This window comes from Micropterus dolomieu, linkage group LG05 (genome assembly GCF_021292245.1).
Source record: "Micropterus dolomieu isolate WLL.071019.BEF.003 ecotype Adirondacks linkage group LG05, ASM2129224v1, whole genome shotgun sequence".
Lineage (NCBI taxonomy): Eukaryota > Metazoa > Chordata > Actinopteri > Centrarchiformes > Centrarchidae > Micropterus > Micropterus dolomieu.
Window position 1 is genome coordinate 24,169,760 of NC_060154.1, and position 21,949 is coordinate 24,191,708.

Sequence of the window (21,949 nt, forward strand, 5' to 3'; positions counted from 1 at the left end):
CCTTCTCTGGACTCCAGCCTGAACATCCTCTCCTTCGCCTCGCCAACTCCAGTCTCGGCCACAGAGCGGTCTGCTGCTCTCATCAGGATCCTGGAGCTCCTCTTTAAGTAATTTATGCTCTTCTCCAAGACTATCTTTCTCAGACCTTGGAAGCAAAAACTCAAAAGGTTGTCTTTTAGTATCCACTGTGGAACAATGAAATGAAAAGAAGGCTTGCAACAATTTCCGCTATCTTTCCATATTAGTTACTGAAACTCCCCATCTAACCACTGACGCATAGAAATCTTCACAAAGAAAAATGAACAAACATTTATTCAAAATAAGGTAAAACCAATATAATTCTGCACATTTTCCATTGCAGAAATACACATTGTGATCATCTGTTATCTGCAAAACTTTTCTGACACAACAATAAAACAATGTGCAATAAGGAGCAAAATGTATCAAACCTCAAGTCATCAGATTTCATAATGCAGAGGTATCTTCTGATGACTTGAGGTTTGATACATTTTGCTCCAGATTTAGAACCTGACTCTTTAATCCTACTGCTTCTTCTTCTTGCTCTGTGGGGAGGTATTGTTGGTTTGAGAGAAGTGCTCAGACATGGCAGCAAGCGCCCGGTAGCGATGAGAGATAGAATTCTTCACTTGTTTGGGCAGTTCAGCATAGCTGCAGATGAGAAGGAAGTAGGTAACAGTCAGTCTGGATATGTTGCTACACACAGCAAAAGGTGAAAGAGATCATCATAAGCAGGCATTTCTTAATCTCATTTCTGTTATCCTCTGGCTCTCCCTTGTGGTATGAACAAGAAATTTCAAGCAGTCCTTGCTTACGTTTTGTCATATCCGTCTGGTTGGAAACATGGATCCCAACCAAAGTCTCGAGGTCCCCTGGGTTCCACAATGTGTCCCTAAAAATATCAAGATATTAGAGTGAAGAGAAGATAAAACCACACACACACACACACACACACACACACACACACACACACACACACAGTTATAAGAGACATTCTGACCTCTGTTTTCCCTCTGAAGAGCTGGACTGGTTCATCTTTCCCAGCAGAGAAAGCAAAAGTACAGAGAGCCCACGCTGATTTATCTTCAAACCCAGCTAGGAGTTTGTACAAGCCTACAACAAACATTTAACAAGGTAAGAGATGCTCATACAGCTCACTGACACTTTTTCAATCCAGCTCTAAATATCTCAGCAGTGTTTCATCTGCTACCATACTTACCTTCTGGCTTGAGTTTGTCCAGAAACCATTTTCTACAGAAAGTAGAAAAGTTTAGTTGTAATTATTCCTGTTCATTACTGCTATTACTGATAAAATGGGATGTGAAAGTTGTATTACTAACATGTAAGGACCAGGCAGGCCTCCCAAAGCCTTGAAACACAGACAGGTGTCCTCCACTATGACGGGCCCATCAATCTGAAGGTGAAAAACAAACAACAATACATCAGTTTCAATCATTCAACAGACATGTCTCAGCTGAACGTGCCTGACTCCACCTGCAGGTGGATCACTGACTTCCTCACGGACAGGAAGCAGCACGTGAAGCTGGGAAAACATGTCTCTGACTCCAGGACCATCAGCACCGGTTCCCCTCAAGGCTGCGTTCTTTCCCCCCTTCTCTTCTCCCTGTACACCAACAGCTGCACCTCCAGTCACCAGTCTGTCAAGCTCCTGAAGTTTGCGGACGACACCACCCTCATTGGGCTCATCTCAGGTGGGGACGAGTCTGCCTACAGGTGGGAGATCGACCATCTGTTGACCTGGTTCGGCCAGAGAAGTCTGGAGCTCAACGCTCTGAAGACAGTGGAGATGGTCGTGGACTTCAGAAAGAGCCCAGCCCCACCCTCCCCCATCATCCTGTGTGACTTCTCGGTCACCACTGTGGACTCCTTCCGCTTCCTGGGCAACATCATCTCCCAGGACTTCAAGTGGGAGCTCAACATCACCTCCCTCACCAAGAAGGCCCAGCAGAGGATGTACTTCCTGTGGCAGCTGAAGATGTTCAGCCTGCCAAAGACAATGACGATGCACTTCTACACCGCCATCATTGAGTCCATCCTCACCTCCTCCATCACCATCTGGTACGCTGCTGCCACTGCCAGGAACAAGGGCAGGCTGCAGCACATCATTCGCTCTGCAGAGAAGGTGATTGGCTGCAATCTTCCGTCTCTTCAGGACCTGCACTCCTTGAGGACTCTGAGGCGAGCAGGAAAGATTACAGCTGACTCCTCCCACCCCGAACACAAACTGTTTCAGACTCTCCCCTCTGGCAGGAGGCTGCGGTCCATCAGGACCAAAACCTCTCGCCACAAAAATAGTTTCTTCCCATCTGCAACTAGCCTCATTAACAAGGCCCGGGTCCCCCACTGACACTCCCCCCTTGCAAACGATTCAAATGTCACCTGCACATGTAAATACCGTTCCATCTTGTGTCAGGCTCAGACCTGGCACGTCGCACATATTTGTTGTTGATTGTTGATCTTTGTTGTTGTATATTTTTATGTTGTCAGTTTATATATTTATATGCACACAATATTCCCGTCCGTTACGTTACTTCTGCACGGCACAGACCCAGAATAATGCACATGTATATATCTGCAACATTGTTCTTCAATTCCATATTTATATATTTCCACATTTATTTATGTTTACTGTATGTTTGTCTATGTGTAGCACCTTATCACCACAGCAAATTCCTCATATGTGTGAAACACTACTTGGCAATAAAGCTCTGATGTACATACTGAACTTCTACTTGCATGACAGTATAGTTATGTACCTGCCGTGCAGCCTCCTTACACTTCTGTATGGAAATCTCATCTGGCTCTCCTTGGTATTCAGGCACTGTAAAGAAATAAAGAAATACTCAGATGAGCAATAATTACATGAAACCATTTGTTCTAATGGTAGTAACTTTTTTTTATACTCACGGTCAATCTTTTTCGACACTAGCTTGTATGGAAACTTGTCTCCCAGGATCTGAACGACCTGATGGATGTGATCAAAAAGAGAGTAAAGAATTAAATCTAGCAGGACTGGATTAAATTACAGCTCCCGCTCACTGCCTATATTTAGAAAGTACAGCTTGGAACAGAATAAGTGTACAAGTATCCTGTCTGAAACGGTTCAGACAAGACAGCAACACCGTAAGCATAGCCTCGGTCTCAGGCATGAAATGTTTGACTCTTACCTCTTCGAGTTTTTTTGCGTTTCCAGTGACGAAGACCACAGACCTTCCAGCAGGGACAGCCATGATGAATGACACCCGGAGAACTAACAATATCGGAACGAACACTTCCGGCTCAGCAACGGCCAATAAAATCAGCAGGGGTAGCCTCAGCGAATCACCGGGCAGTTTGTAGCTCCGCCCTCATGTAAACTCTCTAATCAGCGAGCGGTCCTGCTTACAATGTCGTCCGGCTTGAAAGATCTGAGGTGCCATGTGGAGAAGTGTCTGTCAACAGACTCTGTCACGGTAAACTGAAGCGTTTCGGGGCCTTGTAACCACTGCAGCCGACGATGAGTCTTTTGCCCCGCACTGCCGAGGAGTTCAGCTCCGCAGAGTACTGGGAGAGGTTTTTTAAGAAGCGCGGAGAAAAGGCTTTTGAGTGGTATGGAGACTACACCAAACTCTGCGGCGTGCTGCATAAATACATCAAAGTCCAAGACAAGGTGAGATGACTTGATGAACAGTGTCACTACTGACGTTATGCATTTCATTACAGCATAAACAATATGTGTTGGTATTTGTCACGTCCTGTTAAAATATATATATATATATGTGTGTGTGTGTGTGTATGTGTATATATATCAGTGTATCAAGCACTTGAAAACTAATGTCACATCTGATTCCTTGTCCACTTAGTGTCGTTTTTATAATAATACACTTCCTTTCTGAAGAACTAGAATTAGCAGTACCACAGTCAATGTCAGAATACTCCATTACAAGAAAAAGTCCTGCATTCAAGATCTTAATTAAATAAAAGTACAGTGTATCAGCATACAAAAGTAGGCATTGTGGAAAAACAAATTGCCCCTGTAAGTGTTTATATTGTTATTGTTTATATTATTGGGTAGCTAATACTTAATTAACATGTATGTAGCATTTTACTATTTTAGATGTTCAAGGTGAAGCCATTTTTTTCTACTTCGTGAACTGTTGGGGAGTTAAATCTAGAAAAATACAGCATATTTTAGAAGTACATCGTGTGTTTTGTATATTACATTTTAGCTGCAATGTAACCAGCAACTATAGCTGTAAATAACATGGAGTGAAAAGTCCAATATTCTCCAATCATATATACCAGACTAGAAGTATAATGTAGCATAAAGTGGAAATACTCGCATAAAGTACATCTAAACTGTATTAACAGTACTTAAGTAAAGCTGCCTACTTACAGACTTACTACGCTTACCACTGCCAGTGATAATAACATATAAATTAACAGTGTTTTGTATTACTTTCCTTCAGGTGTTGGTGGTCGGTTGTGGTAACTCTGAGCTGAGTGAACAGCTGTATGATGTTGGTTACAAACATCTAACTAATATTGACATCAGTGAGACAGTTGTGACCCATATGAACCAGCGAAACGCTGAGCGCCGGCCGGGGCTGACCTTCCAGCAGGTGGATGCTACACAAACCCCGTATGAGGATGCCAGCTACCAGGCTGCTCTGGACAAGGGCACGCTGGATGCCATGGCATCAGAAGAAGAAGGAGCACTGGCCAGGAACATGCTCACTGAGGTGAGAAACCAATGATTCAGGGTATAGACCATATGCTTTTTCCTCAATTGGTGGACTCATCAACATATGTCTCTGCATTCTCGTCACAGCAGTTCTCTTGTGTCTACAGGTGGGCCGTGTGCTAAGTGTCGGCGGCCGGTATGTCTGTGTGACGTTGGCTCAGGAGAGCGTGATTAAGTTGGCTGTAGAGCAGTTTGTTCAGCTGGGGTGGGCGGTGAGGCTCCACTGTCTGCAGGAGGAAAGTGGGAACGAAGAGGACTCCTTTGCTCTTCCTGTCTTTGTTCTGGTTTGCACCAAGTTTCGTCAGCCTATGCCCACGCCTATTCTGGAGATGTGTCTTGGGGAAGATGGAGCCCCTGCTCGTCTCACACAGGTAGCAGAGTTGCTGTCGGCAGTGAGGGAGCGTCAGGCATACTCTGTCTTGAAAAAGAGGCTCCGTACAGGCACAGGCGCCAGCTCGAACGTCTCACTCACTCTCTGCCACTCCAAGACGGGCCTTCCCAGATACACTCTCACAATACAAGATTGTCCCCCGGGTGCCAAGGTGCCAAGATCTAACCATTTTGCCATTTTTATTGGTGAGCTGTCCTGTTACCTCATCAGGTTTTTGGGTTTCTGTGTAATCACACTTGTTGTATTTTGTTCTTGTTTGATTTTTTGCCCCCTTTGCTTATCCTGTCAGTGCCTCAAGGCAGTGAGACAGCTTGGCTCTACAGCTCCAGTGAGGGGCGAAGGCAGCTGGCAGCCAGTGCTAACTTTCGGCGCCTGGTTATTGTGGCAATGCACAGGAATCAGGAGTACACAGACATGCAGGCTGTCCAGTCAGAACTCTCACCAATGGTGATGGACCTGGCTCCCCCGGGTATGCCATCCAACCAGCAGGTAAACTGACGCACATATTCTTTTTGCAAATGCTGTTTTCTACCATCAAACATTTGATGTCACAAAAATGTACATCACTAATCATTTGAGCACTCTGTCCCCATTCAGGTGCCGTTTCTGTCAGTTGGAGGTGACCTGGGTTGGCGAGAGGAGGTCAGCAGGGGGGTGAGCGAGCTGAGCGGGGAGTACTGTGTCGAGAATGTCAAAGGAGAAGATGGAGAACTGTATCGAAGACTTGTTTTCCTGTCTAATGCTGCCCTTGTCCAATCAGAGAGCCGACTTGTCCCTTCAAATACTGGTCCGTCCTTTGTCCTTGTTCACTGTAATTTGTTATGCTCTCTTTTTCTTTATTATAAATCATATATTAACCAGTTAGGCAAGACAAATAATGCATATAAATACAGTCACCCATCAAACAAAGAAGTCAACAAAAAGCAGAAAACAGAAAGAATTACAAAAATATTACAGTAGTTTTATATGGAGTATAGTATTATAATATTATTATGTTTTATATGTAGATCGGTGAGGTTAATGAATATTTATGCACCTGCAGCATCAAGTCACAAGAAAAAAAACAAAAAGAAGATCAAGACTACTCCTGCTCCAACAACATCCTCAGCCTCTCTGTCAGTGGACAGTGGCTTCCTCTGCTGTGCTCACCATGAAGTTATGGTGGCTGCCCTTGCCATGCTTGGGGTGGGCACGCCACAGAACAAAGGTCAGTACACACCTCCTGTTTTGTATTTTGTATTATTGGTGTGGTAGAGGAGGATGGCAGGAGGAAATGTGACTAAACAGCCACAGCGATCCAGCGTCTTCATTAAATACCACACTTGATTGAGCTTTACCTGGGACTTTTTCATCCCTTCTGTTTTCCTCCTTAGATGTCCCAGTGTCAGTGCTCCTGGTGGGGCTTGGTGGAGGAGGTCTGCCTCAGTTTTTACGGGACTTTGTGCCCAATGTTACTGTGGAGGTTGTAGAACTAGACCCTGTTGTGATGGAAGTGGCGAAGCAATGGTTCGGGTTCCGACCAGACGATCATTTGACTGTCACTCTTGGAGATGGACTTGAACACATCTGTACCCTGGAAAAAGAAGGTTAGTGAAGGAGGAGTCCAAGAGAGGGCAGTTAAAGTTAAGGCCACACCAGTGTATATATTAACAATACTAATTGACAATGGCTATTTTTTTCCCCTCTGTAGGTGGTCGTTTGTTTGACGCCATCATGTTTGATGTAGACAATAAAGACAGTACGGTGGGTATGAGCTGTCCTCCTGCTGCCTTTGTGGAAACCTCAGTCCTGCAGAAAGTCTTCAGCCTCCTAACCCCCAGAGGTACAGTATTTTTAACGATTTAATTATCTCCATCTGCTGGAATCATGTTTTCTGTGAAACAATGACAATAAATGTGTTGGTATTGCCCTTTTAAAAAAAGTTTTATGAAAAACAATTATAAAATCTGTGTTTTTGTCATGTTATTACACATGTAAGAAGTCTTCTTTATTATTATTTCATAATAGTGTGTTTCATCTACATGAAATCCTCTTTCCATCTCTCCCTGCCATTGGACCAGGTGTATTCATACTGAACCTTGTGTGCCGTGACTCGGCCCTGAGGAAAAGCGTGTCGGAGCGTGTGAGCGCTGTGTTTCCCACCATCCTCTCTAGAAAGATTGAAGGGGAGGTCAACGAAGTCCTTCTGTGCTCTCGGGGAGAAAATGAGACATTGGACGCTGCTTGCATCCTTCTGTCCCTGAACCAAGCCGCTAAGAGTCTGCAGAGCGCGCTGTGCTCCAACAGGACTGGAAACAACAGCAGCCCACATATAGACATTGCAGAGCTGTTAAAAGACCTGAAAGTAGAGTAAAGTTTGTTTGTGACCGGGGGGATGGGATTTAATCATGTGGTGAGACTGCTGAGAGACAACATGGTGAAGATACTGAAATATGAGAATAAGTGCTTTACTCTGCCATTCAGTGCAAGTATAATGATGTATAACAAGTAAACAACATTGTATCTTTACATCTTAATGTGGTGGAAGTGAATTCCTAGTGGTGTTTATTTGAACTTTCATTATTATTACTGCATTATTCCACCATTTAAATGTAGCTTTCAGTTTATATTTGACATGCTTAGGGTTTCCAGTGTACTACAGGGTGCTCACTCCCTCACTGCCAAAGAATGCAGAAGTGTTATTTACAGTAGATGAATCTTACTCTCTGGTTCTTGCTGCTGCGTGTATAGGGCTGCAGCGGAGCCCTACCCACACTGGATGTGTGGGATTTTTAATAGCTGACAGCTAGCAGGGTGAATACGTGCTCGGTGTCTGATGTATCAGGGTACAGGGTAATTGGCCACGAAGTTTGTCTATCTTCTCTATTTGGGGATTGCCGAGTTAAAGTTGCTGTTTGCCGCGCATGCGCAGAAAACGATTCCGTTAGCTGTCAGAGGAGTTTTCCTCCCCGTCGTGGACCAAAACTCAGCGCAGCGAGCAGCGGCTAGCTTCTTTAAATGTATTCAGAGTGTAAGGGAAACAACACACTGCGAACTAATGGACTTTTAAAACAACAAAAATGTATATGGCGAGCTGTTTTCGAAGACTTGAGGTCCGTGAGTACAAAAAACACTATCGTCGTTACCACACACACTAACGGTAACTTTAACGTGAACGTAACCCCCCCTAACGGCTGCTGAAGTTCGGGACCTTTAAAAGTTGGCACTGTCCTTCAAGAAGAGTATTATTTACAGATTTTGTACATTGTATTAATTATAACAGCATGTTTGCGAGTAACCATCAACTATGGTAGTCACTCTAATGTAGCGTATTAGAGCCGGAGCAAGACGGGCTATAAAGGAGCTGGACAGGTAGCCCTGTTGCGATGGGCAACCGCGGGATGGAGGACCTGATCCCGCTGGTCAACCGCCTGCAAGACGTCCTTAGCAGCGTGGGACAAACCTGCAGCCTCCACCTGCCGCAGATCGCTGTGGTGGGCGGCCAGAGCGCAGGCAAGAGCTCCGTGCTGGAAAACTTTGTGGGCAGGTAAGTCGAGCCCCTCACGGTGAACCGGACAGTATCAATCTCACACGGTCCCGTTGAACTGTACTTTAGGTGGATTAGATTTAGATATCAAAATAAGGGAACACTGTCTACTAAAGTACACTTTATCTGAGGTTTATACATGGTTAGTAATTGTTTTATTAATAGTAATACATGATTTAGCGATGCTTTATAAATTACTGATTTTCCAGGTTGGAAATAATCCCTTTGACTGTTACCTGTCCTGGGCCAAAATCCATAAACAACAAACTTTAGATGTGATGGCTATTAGAAAGCAAGAAACCTAAGATTATGTGGTAATGGGTCACTACTATTTAAAACTGCATTACTATTAAATACAAATAATTAACACATTTATGTTTCAACACCCAATCCAACACCTTTTCGTTAATGATTTATAAGTAAACTTTAAAGCATTAGTAAATTATATCTTAGCCAGTTATAAAGCAATTAGTCCCAACCCCTTCTTTGGAACAACACACCTAAATTGCATAGACTGTATGTTGATTTTATAAATTTAAAAAAAAAAAGAAAGAAAAAACACACAAAAAATGTGACAGAATTTTTTTTTTTTATTGGACTACACAGTGCATATTTAGCACACCTGCAAGATAGTGCTTTTGCAGTTTCACTGTGTGAACCTGAAGAAGCCACAGGCAAAACGCGTTGTTCACAATAAAGTAAAAGTCATTTCGCTGTGCTGTGGTTTGTTTTTTTATTTGGATATTAAATGTCTTTTAACTGTATGCAGTCAGTGGTTATGACAAACCCTTCTTAATAAGCCATTAGAAAGTGCTACCAAAAAAATCCATTATGTAATTTGACTTGTCCTGGCTAATTCTAATAAAACTTTAAAATGTATGAATTATTATCAGTAAAAATGTGGTTGAAATGTTTATGTTATTTTCAAATATTGAAGTTGGGACTCATCAAAATCTGAATTTGCAATAAACTGCTCTTTGCTTGTATTGCTAAAAGTAAAGCCTTGGCAACTGTGATTCAGTAGCTGGGAAATGCTTAATACACAAGGATCAGTGTTCAGCTGAATTGAAACCGGCACTTCAGGCAACTTCTGTACACAATCAGTCTCACTGTGTCCACCCAGCACTAGTGATAGGGCTGGAGCTGTGAGTCTGAAGTGGTGGCTGCCGGAAGTGGCAGTGTCTCTATGATAGTAGCCAGTACAGCACCTTATTCCAGTGACGTCTGCGAAGGTGTCGATGAACGGGAAGAGGTTAACATGCCTCATGAGAAGTAACAGAATCAGCGGTCTTTTAATTAACCTACAAGTCCTTTAGTCAACCAAAACTGAGCTGAACAGAGCTTCGTTGAATTCACACCTTAGTGACCTTTTAACAGATTTCAAGGGCCTTAAAATATCACAGCCTACCCATGAATAACATTGTTTGGGTAAAAATTAAATGTACTCTTTGGTTTGTGATGAGGAGACTGAAGTACTTTCCATCCTGTCTGAAAACAATGCTGGTGGGTAAGTCACTAGTTTGCTAGTTTCGGGACACTGGAGCTTTGTCTACTAAAGGAGACGCGTGTATTGTCAACAGCAGTGGGCCATCCAGGTCAAAATGTGTGGCGATGCCAGTAGCTATAGGAGGCTGGTAATGCTAGCTTTCCTGAGTGTGTATTGATTTTTCATCACACGCCTCAATTCTTTGTCTCATGACTATGTTATGACACCTCTTTTGTGGCGGGGCTGTGCCAGCTGTTTGATCCAGGGCAGGATGCAGTAAAATAAACTTCCTGAAGGATTTTTTTGACCCTGTGCATCCTGTTTCCTTATTGTTAACATTACATTTAGCTTTAAGACTATATATATCTGGTAGGGCTTATCATATGGCAAAGATTTTCTCAGCCTTCCCTATCAAGTTGCTGATATTTTCAATAGTATGTAAAGTTAAACAAATGTACTTTACTAGTCAATGTGAGCAAGTTATTCAAGCTAAGGTTTCAGACTAAGATGCAAGTTTGCATTGCCATCAAATGCAGTGGCAGTGCTGGTGTGTGTCCTTCTCCAATTCAGTGTTTCTTCTCCAACAGAGACTTCCTTCCACGGGGTTCAGGCATTGTCACTCGCAGACCTTTAATTCTCCAGCTGCTGAGTGCTAACACAGGTAGACACACACATGTTCATTCATGTCGGTCTTTGCATTCTGTCATTCTTAAGCTTGTATTTAAAGCTCCCACCAGATGGCAGTATGATATTTTACAAGGGCTGAGGATGACTGGTGGGGCAGAGCTGGAAGTGTCATCTTACTGTCAGAACCATAGACTGTAGGTCAGAACTTGCATCTTGTGTTTTTTAGCCCTCTTGCAAGTTGGCAGGATGTATAGCATTTGTATCACTAAAAGACTATCAAATGAAACTTTGCCGGAAGAGTACATTTACAAATAAACATGGCCTAATTAAACAGCATGTATACATCCTGCTGTATTGTACTCTGTCCTTGTGGCCTGACACAAAAACTGCAAAAATATCAATGCACTGGATAGGCTTATTATTCCAATTATCCTCCAAAATTATGATAACATTATATATCTAGCATTATTTAACATGTTTTTTCCTTTCTTTCCAGAGTATGGTGAATTTCACCATTGTAAGGGAAAGAAGTTCACAGACTTTGATGAGATCTGCAAGGAGATCGAGGCAGAGACATGCAGACTCACTGGATCAAATAAAGGCATCTCTCCTGTCCCCATCAACCTACGGATTTATTCACCACATGGTAACACACTGTGTTTTTGGGTGTGTTTGACATGACATATCCATGCACAGAAAATTGATTTCTCTGATATATCTTCTGTGTTTATTCTGCATGTGTGTGTTTGCAGTGCTGAACCTAACTCTTGTGGACCTGCCTGGCATTACCAAGGTGCCTGTAGGCGACCAGCCGACAGACATAGAGTACCAGATACGAGACATGATCATGCAGTTCATCTGTAAGGAAAACTGTCTCATCCTGGCTGTGACGCCAGCCAACACTGACCTGGCCAACTCTGATGCACTCAAACTGGCTAAAGATGTTGACCCACAGGGTAAGCCCCATGTGTGGCGAGCTTATATAGTCTATGGGGTTTTATTATATCCTGAAAATATGGCTCTACACCCTGAGTCATTATGGGGGCGAATTATCACATTATTACAATGAACGCGTTCATGTGTAAAACGTTGAAGGGAGTTGTCGTTTAGTACGTCACAGTTTTGAAATAACTTTTGGAGGCTGTAAAATCTCCTCTATTTTTCATCTTCCTTTCAGGCCTGCGCACAATTGGTGTAATTACTAAGCTGGACCTGATGGATGAAGGAACAGATGCCCGGGAAATACTAGAGAACAGGTTGCTTCCCCTACGCAGAGGTGTGCTACTGGTGTTTGTGGGCATGTGTGTGTTTGAACATGTGTGTTGTGCCATACTGCAGTGGAGAGAGGACTGACATCATGATTGTGTCTCCTATCAGCAGCCAAAAGCGTTGTCTCGGTCAAGCTCTCATTCCCTCCTGTTTTTTTCCTGTTTCTCTCCATCTCCTTTGTTCATTATCTTTCTGTTTATCCATGTACAGTATCTCTTTAGCTTGTGCCATGTGTTGAAAGATGGTCATGCAATTTGTATGACATCACAGTAATACCACTGAGCGTGTGTGTGTGTGTGTCTGCACATTTGTTCTTGTGTGTATGCATAGGAGAGCTAGAAAGAGAGACAGAGGTTATGTTAACAGATAGTCCAAAAACTGGGAGCCCACTATACTTTGTGGGGTACAAACTGCTGAAGTTTAAAAGGGCTGTTTGGGGATTAAAATGTGTTTTTAGGCTTAGGGTTAGAATTGGGTTAAGGTTAGGATAAGGGGCGGGGAATGCATTATGTCAATGATGGGTCCTCAAAAAGATACTGGCACAAGGTTGTGTGTGTGTGTGTGTGTGTGTGTGAGAGAGAGAGAGAGAGAGAGAGAGAGAGGCATGGAAAAAAGCCATGGCAGGGAGCTCCTGTGACAGTGTACAGACTGAGTAAAGCACCACCAGGTGCTAGCTCCTTCATGCTTCTCCTACAGTGCTAATGCATTAGCTATGGACCCACACTGAAATAACCGCCCTAGTAGCAGCCTGGAGCTGAAGCATTAGATATGGAGCCTGGTGCTATTACATCTATCACTGTACTAAATAGGGGATTAGGCTCGCTGTATACCACATGCTCTGCTGTTGCAGAAACATATTCATTTCCTGCTTATATGCTGCAGTCTTAATGGAACAAATGGCGGTCTGGGCAGAATTCCCAAAGACACGTCAGAAAATGCAAGTTGAATCTGTCTTACACCAGAGTCCTTGATTGTTCCTTTCTCCCGTTGCACATTGTCTTCCTTACAGTGATCACATGCTCTTCATTTCCCGTCTCATCTCTTCCTCCCCAGGTTATATAGGGGTGGTGAACCGGAGTCAGAAGGATATTGATGGAAAAAAGGATATTAATGAATCTCTGCTTGCAGAGCGGAAGTTCTTCCTGTCCCATCCAGCCTACAAACACATGGCTGAAAACATGGGCACACCATATTTACAAAGAATGCTTAACCAGGTTAAAAATGATGCGCATACACACACAGAGAAGTAAATACATTGTGTATGGTATTGTTACTGATTATGTTTGTTTGCAGCAACTGACAAACCACATCCGGGACACATTGCCAGCCTTCCGTTGTCGTCTGCAGAGCCAGCTTCTGGCCTTGAACAAAGAGGCTGAAGAGTACAGACAATATAGTCCTGATGACCCTGCACGCAGGACTAAGACACTTCTACAGTCAGTCAGTCAGTCATTCTGCATGTGTGTGTGCCCATTTATTGTCTTTTGAATTATTTATGTCAGTGTTTCTCCTGGTATGTGTGTTTCCGTGTTACAGGTTAGTTCAGCGCTTGTCTGTTGACTTTGAGAAGCTAATCGAGGGCTCAGGCGACAAAGTAGACACCGTGAATCTGTCAGGAGGAGCTAGGATCAACCGAATCTTCCATGAGCGCTTTCCCTATGAACTGATTAAGGTGCGTGTGTGGGATTTTTGCTTGTCTTTGTGTATGCGTAGTGCATGTCATACAGTAGCTCCATGAAAACTTTATGTGCATCGACAATAGTGATGCTATACTGTAATGCTCCTCAGCCAAGTGCTGAACTCTAACTGACAATGTACTGCATTTGTCTTCAGATTGAGTTTGATGAGAAGAAGCTGCGGCGGGAGATCAACTATGCCATCAGAAACATCCATGGTGTCAGGTGTGGTATAGTGTTCTGAGCAAATGCCGTGTCACATGTCGTTTACATTTATTGTCGCTGTAGCCAATCTACCTATTTGTCTGTTTTTTTCTTTCCTCCACCTGCCTCTCTTTCTCTATAGGACAGGTCTGTTCACTCCTGACATGGCCTTTGAGGCCATAGTGAAGAAACAGATATCAAGTCTAAAGGGGCCGTGTATTAAATTAGTTGACATGGTCAGTCAAGAACTAATCAACACTGTGTGCCAGTGTATCAACAAGGTATAAATGTGTGTCATGTACTTGTGCAAAGTACTGTACATTTCAGGGTGTCAGAACTGTCTTATATCTGACTCCTGCTCTGTTTTTTTCTCCATAGCTCAGTTCCTTTCCCAAACTGCATGATGAGACAGAGAGAATTGTAACCACCGAAATACAACAGCAAGAGAGTAAATGCAGGGACCAGGTCATTCTCACATAGTTTTAGATAACCACTGTATTGTTAAGTTTTGTGTGGGTCTGTTTCTGCACGTAATGTATGTCTGCTCTATTCAGGTCTTGTTGCTCATTGACATACAGCTTGCCTACATAAATACCAAACATGAGGATTTTATTGGCTTCACAAAGTGAGTAATCTAATTGGTTTTAAACTATAAAATGAACTGTAAATTCTAACAGAGTAAATAACACGAGCACTTCCTCTTTCTCAGTGCCCAGCAGACGAACAACCAAAGCAAAAAGAAGGTTGTTGCAGGGATGACAGGAAACCAGGTGAGATTCTCCTTAGAGCTGCATTCCTTTTTACAGTATTTTTAACCATGTTAACCAAGGGGCATTTCAGATGGGGATTGCAACAGACAATTGGGCAGTTAGCCATCCTATTGGTCCATCCCTTCAACATTTTGATCAGAGTGAAAGATCTTGTCAACTATTTCATAAATTTCCATGAGAACATTCATGATCCCCAGAGAATGCACCCAACAGACGTTTGATCTACAGAAGTGTGACCATAAAGATTAACTGCCAACTACGTAAATAACCCAGTGATATCCCCAAATCTTATACCATGAAGCCTCTTGCTTTAGCACCAACACCCTTTGGTCAAAATCATCTTTGTCACTTTTAAGCAAAACAAACTTAAGTATATATTTCTGCATGACAAGGTGCTCCTCATGATGATAATATACGGGGGTCTAAACACTCAAAAATGATCCTTTGCTGGCAATTATTATCTGCAGCGCATAATTTGAGTGTGCGTGCTTATGAACTAAATCTCTTCCATTTATTTTTTTTATATTTTTTATATTCAGAGGTCACCGTCCTATCTGTTATGCATTGATCAATAATATTCAGCATTTAATAGCTGCAGGTAAATGGGAGATTTTTGTGATTTTACGGGAGGAGAATTAAGGTCCAATCATCCAACCAGAGTTGATGTTGGCTTTTTATAGAAATGCAATCAAGCAAAAGTGAGACACTTGTTGTAAGTGTCAGTCTGCAATGATTAATTACATAATTTTTATGTGACACATCTGAAAGCAGCAATAATTAAAAACACAATCCCAGTATGAATATGTGTAGTCTGGGACCATGATGTATGATTATGATATTTGTTGAACAGCAGTCTATTTTAACCACAGCTTAAAAAGTTAAAAACTTATTAAAAGTTAAAAGTTATTTATACAATCCCTCATATTGCTTTGATAGCAGTTAACTCTTAAATTATTAATATCAGTGTCATCCCCAAAAAGCCTAATGTAATGAAATAAATAATTTCATCTTAATTTTACTCCTTTATCTCCTGTTTTTTTCCAGGGTGTGGCCCCTCTTTCAACCCTAATAGTAGGAGTCCACTCTCTTTAATCCTGCTCACTCACTGCTGCCTCTACTGGAAATATTTCTGTGAAGCACTCAAGCTTAAGGGTTGTGGGTTGGCATGCTACTGATGGCAGCGAATATGCACACTGGCAAAATGGCGTGTTGTCGCTTTATTAATCATGTTTTTCATCATTTGCTAATATTTTTGAACTCTTCCTCTCAGTGACAGTTTTCAGATTCCTCTCTCTGTCACAACCCAATCATCTTCACCTTCTGCAGTTCCACTGCTTCATAGATATTTTCCTTGTCTTCGGGATGTAAATGTCATTTCTTGGTATCCTCACGCCGTCTCATACTTCCTGTTCCCTTAATTATCACACATCTGCCTTCCAGTTTCGTCCATCCTATTTACTTACTTTTGTTTCTCTGCTCACTTTTATATGTTGTATGTATGTGCATCTACTCTTCTCTTTGATCACAGGTGGTTTTGGTGATTGCCCTGTTGCTGCATAATCTACGTCATATATCTGACAAATGTCAAATCTGCAAAAAGCTTTTTTTCCCTCCACTGTCACCTGTTTCTGACCTTTACTCTTATTTTCAAGGTCCACCTTCCTTGTGCGACCTGCTCTACACACCTTTAGAGAAGTTATACCTCGCTATCAAATGTTTGCTATACCTGTCCTCTGAATGCCATTGTGATGTCAGTCCTTCCATCTGAGCTTCTTACCCTTGGCTGTTGTGCAGGTCGTACGCAAGGGCTGGCTGACCATCAGCAACATTGGCATCATGAAAGGTGGAGCCAAGGAATACTGGTTTATTCTCACTGCCGAGAGCCTGTCCTGGTTCAAAGATGATGAGGTGAGGCATTCACACTCACAATCATGCTTAAAACAAATAGATTACATCAAAACACAGCAGTACACTGAAGTCATCACACATTTATTAACACCATATCTCAGCTTGAAGCAGCAATTTAATTGGGAAGTTGAGGGATCATTACGTAGAAGGGAAAATCTCTCATCTGTTGATATTGTTGTCATCGTTCCAGTAAAGCCCCCGCAGTATTATTGAAGTAAGCGGAAGGGCTATTGGCCCTGTTCTGATGTCAGTGGGGCTGCCATCTGTCTGCCTGTCTGTGCCTGCTGTACAGGAGCAGAAGGTCTGCACAGCAAGTGTAGACAGGCAGACACACCACAACAGTCTCATCCTGTCACAGTTGATGTCATGGGAAGAGGGAGTACAGGAAGTGAGATCAGAACAGCATTTGTATATGGATATGAACAATATTTACATCTGGATGAAAACACTAAAGGCGATGCTTTTGTGGATAAATATTGTGTTGTTTTTTGGCAGACAGATAATTGAGTGGTTGGTAGAAAACCATATGTAGAATTCTTTTACAAATAAGTTACTATTCTTGGTAACCACGCTTAAGCGGCTCGAAGGCCGTGTGCTATGGCTAAAGCTAAACAGACACGCTTTCTGACATGACTGCATTAAAAGCATAACTAAAAGTGCATCTTTAACCCTGTTTCTCTGTCCAGTTAACAGTTTTCTTTGCTTTTCTCTCCTGCCACCTGGACCTGCAGCCCCTCCGTTTCCCCCGTTCATTCCTGACACCCCCTCCCCTCCTCCTTCCCATTCGTCCCGCTCTCCCCTCACTCTTCCCCTTACTCCCCCTTTTCTTCCTCTTCTGGGAGTTTAGGCATTTGGAGCGGCTCACTCTGACACAGCTGGAGCTGCCCCAAGCCAAACTGAGACACACACACATACACACACATGAACGCACAAACACACAGTGGGACAGAGTTGTATATACAGTGTACAGTACACATGCTGAGGCTGATGTAAACAAACTGGCATGCAAATAGTGGAGAAAAATATACACTCGCTCAAACAGACACACGGTCACTTTTCAGATAAACACTGAATCGCTTGAACGCAGTGTTCCCAGACGCAGCCCCAGGCACACATATTGTACACACACAGTGTTGCAGGTTTACAAATCAACTCGCACAGACGTAGCACATCTGAGACAAATAATACAAAGACAGGCAAGCGAAAATGTGTTGACCACATCAGAGCAGCAAACCTTGGCTGTCTGTGGAACACAATGACATACAAATGTTTCACTATTTCAAGTCTAAACCTTTTCCGTTCGTTTTGGTTCAGTTAGACTAGTCATTGTTTAATCCCTGCACCTCCTCACTACATTCAAAGTTTTATAATTTGGTATCAGTTGGAAGGCCTGAGTGCAATGTCAGTCACCCATGTTATCAGAGAAGATCTACTGCTTTTCAGTGCACACAGTCACACAAGCCAAGCTTCTGCTTCTTCTCTCTTGCGGTTCCCGCTCTCAGTCTCCCCGCCCACACTACCTCGACAGACATTTCTTTTTTCTACTACTGACCCCCCCCTCCCCCACCACCACAGCCCCCCCACCTCTGTTGCCTTTTCCTCCTGCTTTCTTTCCCTCTCTCTCTCTGTCTCTCTCTCTCTCTCTCTCTCTCTCTCTCTCTCTCTCTGTCTCCCGTTCTTTCTCTCTCTCCCCCTTTCTGTGGTTGGCAGTCTCCCTGGGACTGTGCACATTCCTGGCTGGAAAATCTGAAGCTTTGTCCAAACACCAGCTTCCAAGATCTGCCCAGAGAAATCCCACATGGCTGTTTCTACACTGCAGACCTCCCCCTTTGACTCCCCCTCTCTCCTCTCTCCTCTCAACTCCTCCACAGTCTCTTGCAAAAATACCCCCCCCCCCCCCACCACCACCACCACAACCACCTAAAAAACCCTCCCTTCTCCATCCCTGTGTAGATTGCTTCTATACACTCCAGTTCTTTAACGTCTTTAAGATTACATCTCCTCTCTGTGTACCACAACAGTCATACCCTCATACTGACCTCATACTGAGAGTGCAGCATAATAGTTCAGAGTTTAATCCCCACAGCACACTGAACAGACATACATTCCTTCACCCCTCGACTGCCAGGGCTCCACCAGGCTGCCTGAAGAAAAACAGATGGCTCACGCCTATACACTTAATCTACATGCACCCCTCTGTGTGTAGGTGTCTGTGAGGCCTGTTTCAAATCTCAAATCCATTAGTCTATAGGAAGAGGAGACACAGCTTCAGATACAGCAGCTCTGATGTATGATCCTCCAAGACCACCCTGACACCACTGGGAATATGACGCACACACACACACACTCCCACATGCATATACAAACATTGCCATGATGTCTGTGAACACAGGATTCATCATATAGCCACACAGCATCTCTACAATGAATGTATGTAAATGTACTTTATAGCCTTAAATACTGATAAGCTAACAGTCAGTCACAAGTTAAAGCTTCTCATGCTTGAGTGTGCTGTGTGTAAACTTTTCTACCATGAACATATGTATCACGCGCCATTAACAAAGAGAATTAATTCAAGACAAACAAAATGGATGTCATGGTTGACTTAATGTAGAGTTAATGGCTGCATTTTGAAGAGAGAAAGCTGTTGACAGTGTATGCACATATAAAGACATTTGCACTCTTTCAAACAAGAAACATCAGAGAATATTAGACCTATTAGACCTAGATACACCTCAGCATAGAATACATGCAGATTGTCACGTTGTCCTGAGTCTTGCAGGTGAAGCACTTCCTTGCACAGTCTAACCAATGTGCAGACTACTGTACACCAATAAGATCCTGAACAGGTAGTCTGAACACTGGGATGACGGAGCAGGACCCTTTCTCACTTTCTCTTCTGTTCGGCCTCGCCATTTCCCACTCTGGTTGTTTGCTAGCAGTCCTGCCCGAGGGGAGTCGGCAAAAGGTTTCCTCTGTTATTTTCTTCTTTCTTATCCTGTCTCTGTGTTGGGTCATAAGAGAGGGGTCTCGCACAGATCGGACATCCACGGGTGTTCCTCCTCCGGAGATGTTAGGGTAGCTTGAATCGGGCGTCTGCAGGGCTGTGTCCCAGCATAGTATCCAGTCTTGACGTGGCACATTCGCTCATTCAGCTCGGGATCTGCCTGTTCACTCGGGGAAGGCATAAGGCAATTCGGGGAGTGAGGGAAGGAGAGAGAGTTAGGGAGGAACTTAGCAGCCATATATGGGTTGATGAGACCCATGGGAATCAACTTTGGAGTGGTCTGCAGTTTCTCCCCACTTCTCCTGCACTTTCTCTCCTGCATGTTCCTCAACCCTTCCTCTTCTACTCTATCAAAATTCACCCCCCTGTATCCCTCTATCCACCTCTATCCCTCCTCTTCCTCTCTTCCTCATCTCTACTTTCTATTTCTACTCCATCAGAACACCCTATACTCTCTCCAGTCTCCGCCCCCTCTGTCTAAAGCGATCCCAGATGTTGCTATATGAGCGCCAATCCCGTTCTGTCATTTTTTTCAGCCTCTGTTACAGGAAGTGGGCCCCTTTGGAGGAAAAAAAAAAGAGGAACGAAGGAAGAAAGTCGTAGGGTTCAGGGGAGCACTGAGAGAGGGAAGACCAAAAATGTACTATCAGCACACACACATCTCATACCACATGTGTGCATGCAGATGCATCTACACACAGACAACACCCAGGATTTTTAGGATCCCCTCTTTTGCAGGTGTTGCTTCAGTTCTCTTTCCTATGGAAGTCTCCTTTCTTTTTCTCAATTTCCCATCTTTTTACTTCATCCAGGGCTGTTCCTAACCAACCTTTCTGGAAGCCCCCTTCTCAAAGGTTAGAAAGACAGAGCAGGCCAGGGAAGAGAGATGGGGGGGAGGGCTTCACTTTAGGAGAAATGTTGTGTTAGAGCTTGAGTCTGAATAATGACTTTCACATGTGAGCCCGGCCTCTCTCCCTCTTTTTTTGTACTCCTTCTCTCATTCCCTCCCTCCCTGCTTCATTTCTCTGTACCCTGCCTCCATACTGTCTGGTTCTCCTCACTCTGGCCGCTCCACTCCTCCAACTGTTCTCTGTCATTCATAAGTCCCCATGGTGATGACAGACTATAGACTTATGGCATCTCTTCCCTCTTCCACTGTCTCTCTTTTGCTAGTTAGTGGGTAGTTAGTGTGAATCAGTCTGACAGGCAGACGCATCATCTGATATGAACTCAGATGCTCTGCTAGCACAGTGTTCCACGTCTCCTGTTTTCCTCGCCTTCTGACACTTTCCCTTCTATAGTTCGAGTCTCTTGGCCCCTCTTTCTTCTCTAGGGGCAGGCTAATAAATTCACTACCAGACAACTATTTTAGCTGAAGCCCCCAAGTGAACTGTCTTCTGTCTGTTGTGTATTGCTATCGACATCTGTGTTACCTCTCTGTGATGTCATATTTTACTCTGCATACCTCTGTCAAACGTTATCTGAATGTATTCTGTCTTTTTCAGGAAAAGGAGAAGAAGTACATGCTTCCTCTGGACAACTTAAAGCTCAGAGATGTGGAGAAGGGCTTCATGTCCAGCAAATTTGTCTTTGCGATCTTCAACACAGAGTTAAGGTTTGTGTGCAGGCCTGTGTTTGTCTATGTGTGTGAGTCAAAAAGGGGAATGCTGTTCTTGTCACCTGCTTGCTGAAGTTTCAGTGATATTTTACAAGGGTGGACATGTCAGAGGAGGAAAGGGAGGGGATGAGTGTTGTTTTGTCCTTACTTTGACCTCTTCCATTCAACTTTGCCACCGGGACTAAAAGGATATCCAGTGGGTACTGCAGCAGCGGGTGTAGTTTTTTTTGCCTCCAAGGTTTGGGTTTGCTGGGTTTATGTGGGTGAAACAGATTCAGAAAGACAGAGAGACAAAGACAGAGCATGAGAGAAAAAGAGAGAGTGTGTTTAGGAGCTGGAGCTGACCCAAAGCCTGGCTGATTGTACCAGAGCATGTGGGCTTTGTTTATAATTCTGTGCTATGCTGCATTCGGACACACAAAGTGGATTTGCGTGTGTGTGTGTGTGTGTATAGACCACAGCATACCGACGGCAGGCTCATTAAGCAGCTAATCAAAGCCAGAGAGCTTGGATCAGAGATGAGGCTGCTCTTGTTTGGAAAGAATTGCTCGACTTACCACAAAAAGGAGGGAGAAAGAAGAATTGGAAGGGCTGAGAGGAGAAAGAAAGCGGGAGAGAAAGAGTATCAGAGCCATCGGCCAGGAATGTGTCAAAATCTGTCCTATGGCGCCCCCCCCCCCCCCCCCCCCCCCCCCCCCCCCCCCC

At 43.6% G+C, this 21,949-nt stretch overlaps 3 protein-coding genes across 8 annotated transcripts in view; 2 read left to right on the forward strand and 1 right to left on the reverse strand.

Annotated features, from left to right (window-relative positions):
- Positions 1-294: 294 nt before the first annotated feature.
- itpa (inosine triphosphatase (nucleoside triphosphate pyrophosphatase)) lies at positions 295-3,414 on the reverse strand. The gene is made up of 8 exons (XM_046049320.1): positions 3,207-3,414; positions 2,947-3,004; positions 2,796-2,860; positions 1,359-1,432; positions 1,238-1,269; positions 1,019-1,131; positions 834-910; positions 295-669 (listed from the first exon to the last, which is right to left on the reverse strand). Exons 1-8 carry the CDS (start codon positions 3,267-3,269, stop codon positions 543-545), a joined length of 609 nt encoding a protein of 202 aa, XP_045905276.1. The 5' UTR covers positions 3,270-3,414; the 3' UTR covers positions 295-542.
- On the forward strand, positions 3,378-7,661 carry mettl13 (methyltransferase 13, eEF1A lysine and N-terminal methyltransferase). The gene is made up of 9 exons (XM_046049315.1): positions 3,378-3,688; positions 4,488-4,760; positions 4,870-5,338; positions 5,443-5,642; positions 5,751-5,940; positions 6,196-6,360; positions 6,527-6,739; positions 6,844-6,975; positions 7,214-7,661. Exons 1-9 carry the CDS (start codon positions 3,536-3,538, stop codon positions 7,504-7,506), a joined length of 2,088 nt encoding a protein of 695 aa, XP_045905271.1. The 5' UTR covers positions 3,378-3,535; the 3' UTR covers positions 7,507-7,661.
- A 151-nt stretch (positions 7,662-7,812) lies between these two features.
- dnm3a (dynamin 3a) overlaps positions 7,813-21,949 on the forward strand; it is a 20,877-nt gene continuing 6,740 nt past the window's right edge. For 2 of the 6 annotated variants that reach the window (XM_046049310.1, XM_046049312.1), the window contains exons 1-16: positions 7,813-8,679; positions 10,753-10,826; positions 11,289-11,438; positions 11,545-11,748; positions 11,970-12,068; positions 13,115-13,275; positions 13,355-13,497; positions 13,598-13,733; positions 13,895-13,962; positions 14,084-14,222; positions 14,320-14,406; positions 14,496-14,566; positions 14,651-14,711; positions 15,756-15,782; positions 16,506-16,619; positions 21,132-21,241. In XM_046049310.1, coding sequence (XP_045905266.1) covers positions 8,519-8,679; positions 10,753-10,826; positions 11,289-11,438; positions 11,545-11,748; positions 11,970-12,068; positions 13,115-13,275; positions 13,355-13,497; positions 13,598-13,733; positions 13,895-13,962; positions 14,084-14,222; positions 14,320-14,406; positions 14,496-14,566; positions 14,651-14,711; positions 15,756-15,782; positions 16,506-16,619; positions 21,132-21,241 — 1,805 coding nt within the window. In that variant the 5' untranslated portion in view covers positions 7,813-8,518. Of the gene's footprint in view, positions 8,680-10,752; positions 10,827-11,288; positions 11,439-11,544; positions 11,749-11,969; positions 12,069-13,114; positions 13,276-13,354; positions 13,498-13,597; positions 13,734-13,894; positions 13,963-14,083; positions 14,223-14,319; positions 14,407-14,495; positions 14,567-14,650; positions 14,712-15,755; positions 15,783-16,505; positions 16,620-20,162; positions 20,267-20,438; positions 20,569-21,131; positions 21,242-21,949 lie in introns of those variants that run through there. The other 4 variants (XR_006825093.1, XM_046049313.1, XM_046049314.1 and 1 more) reach the window with 4 other exon arrangements.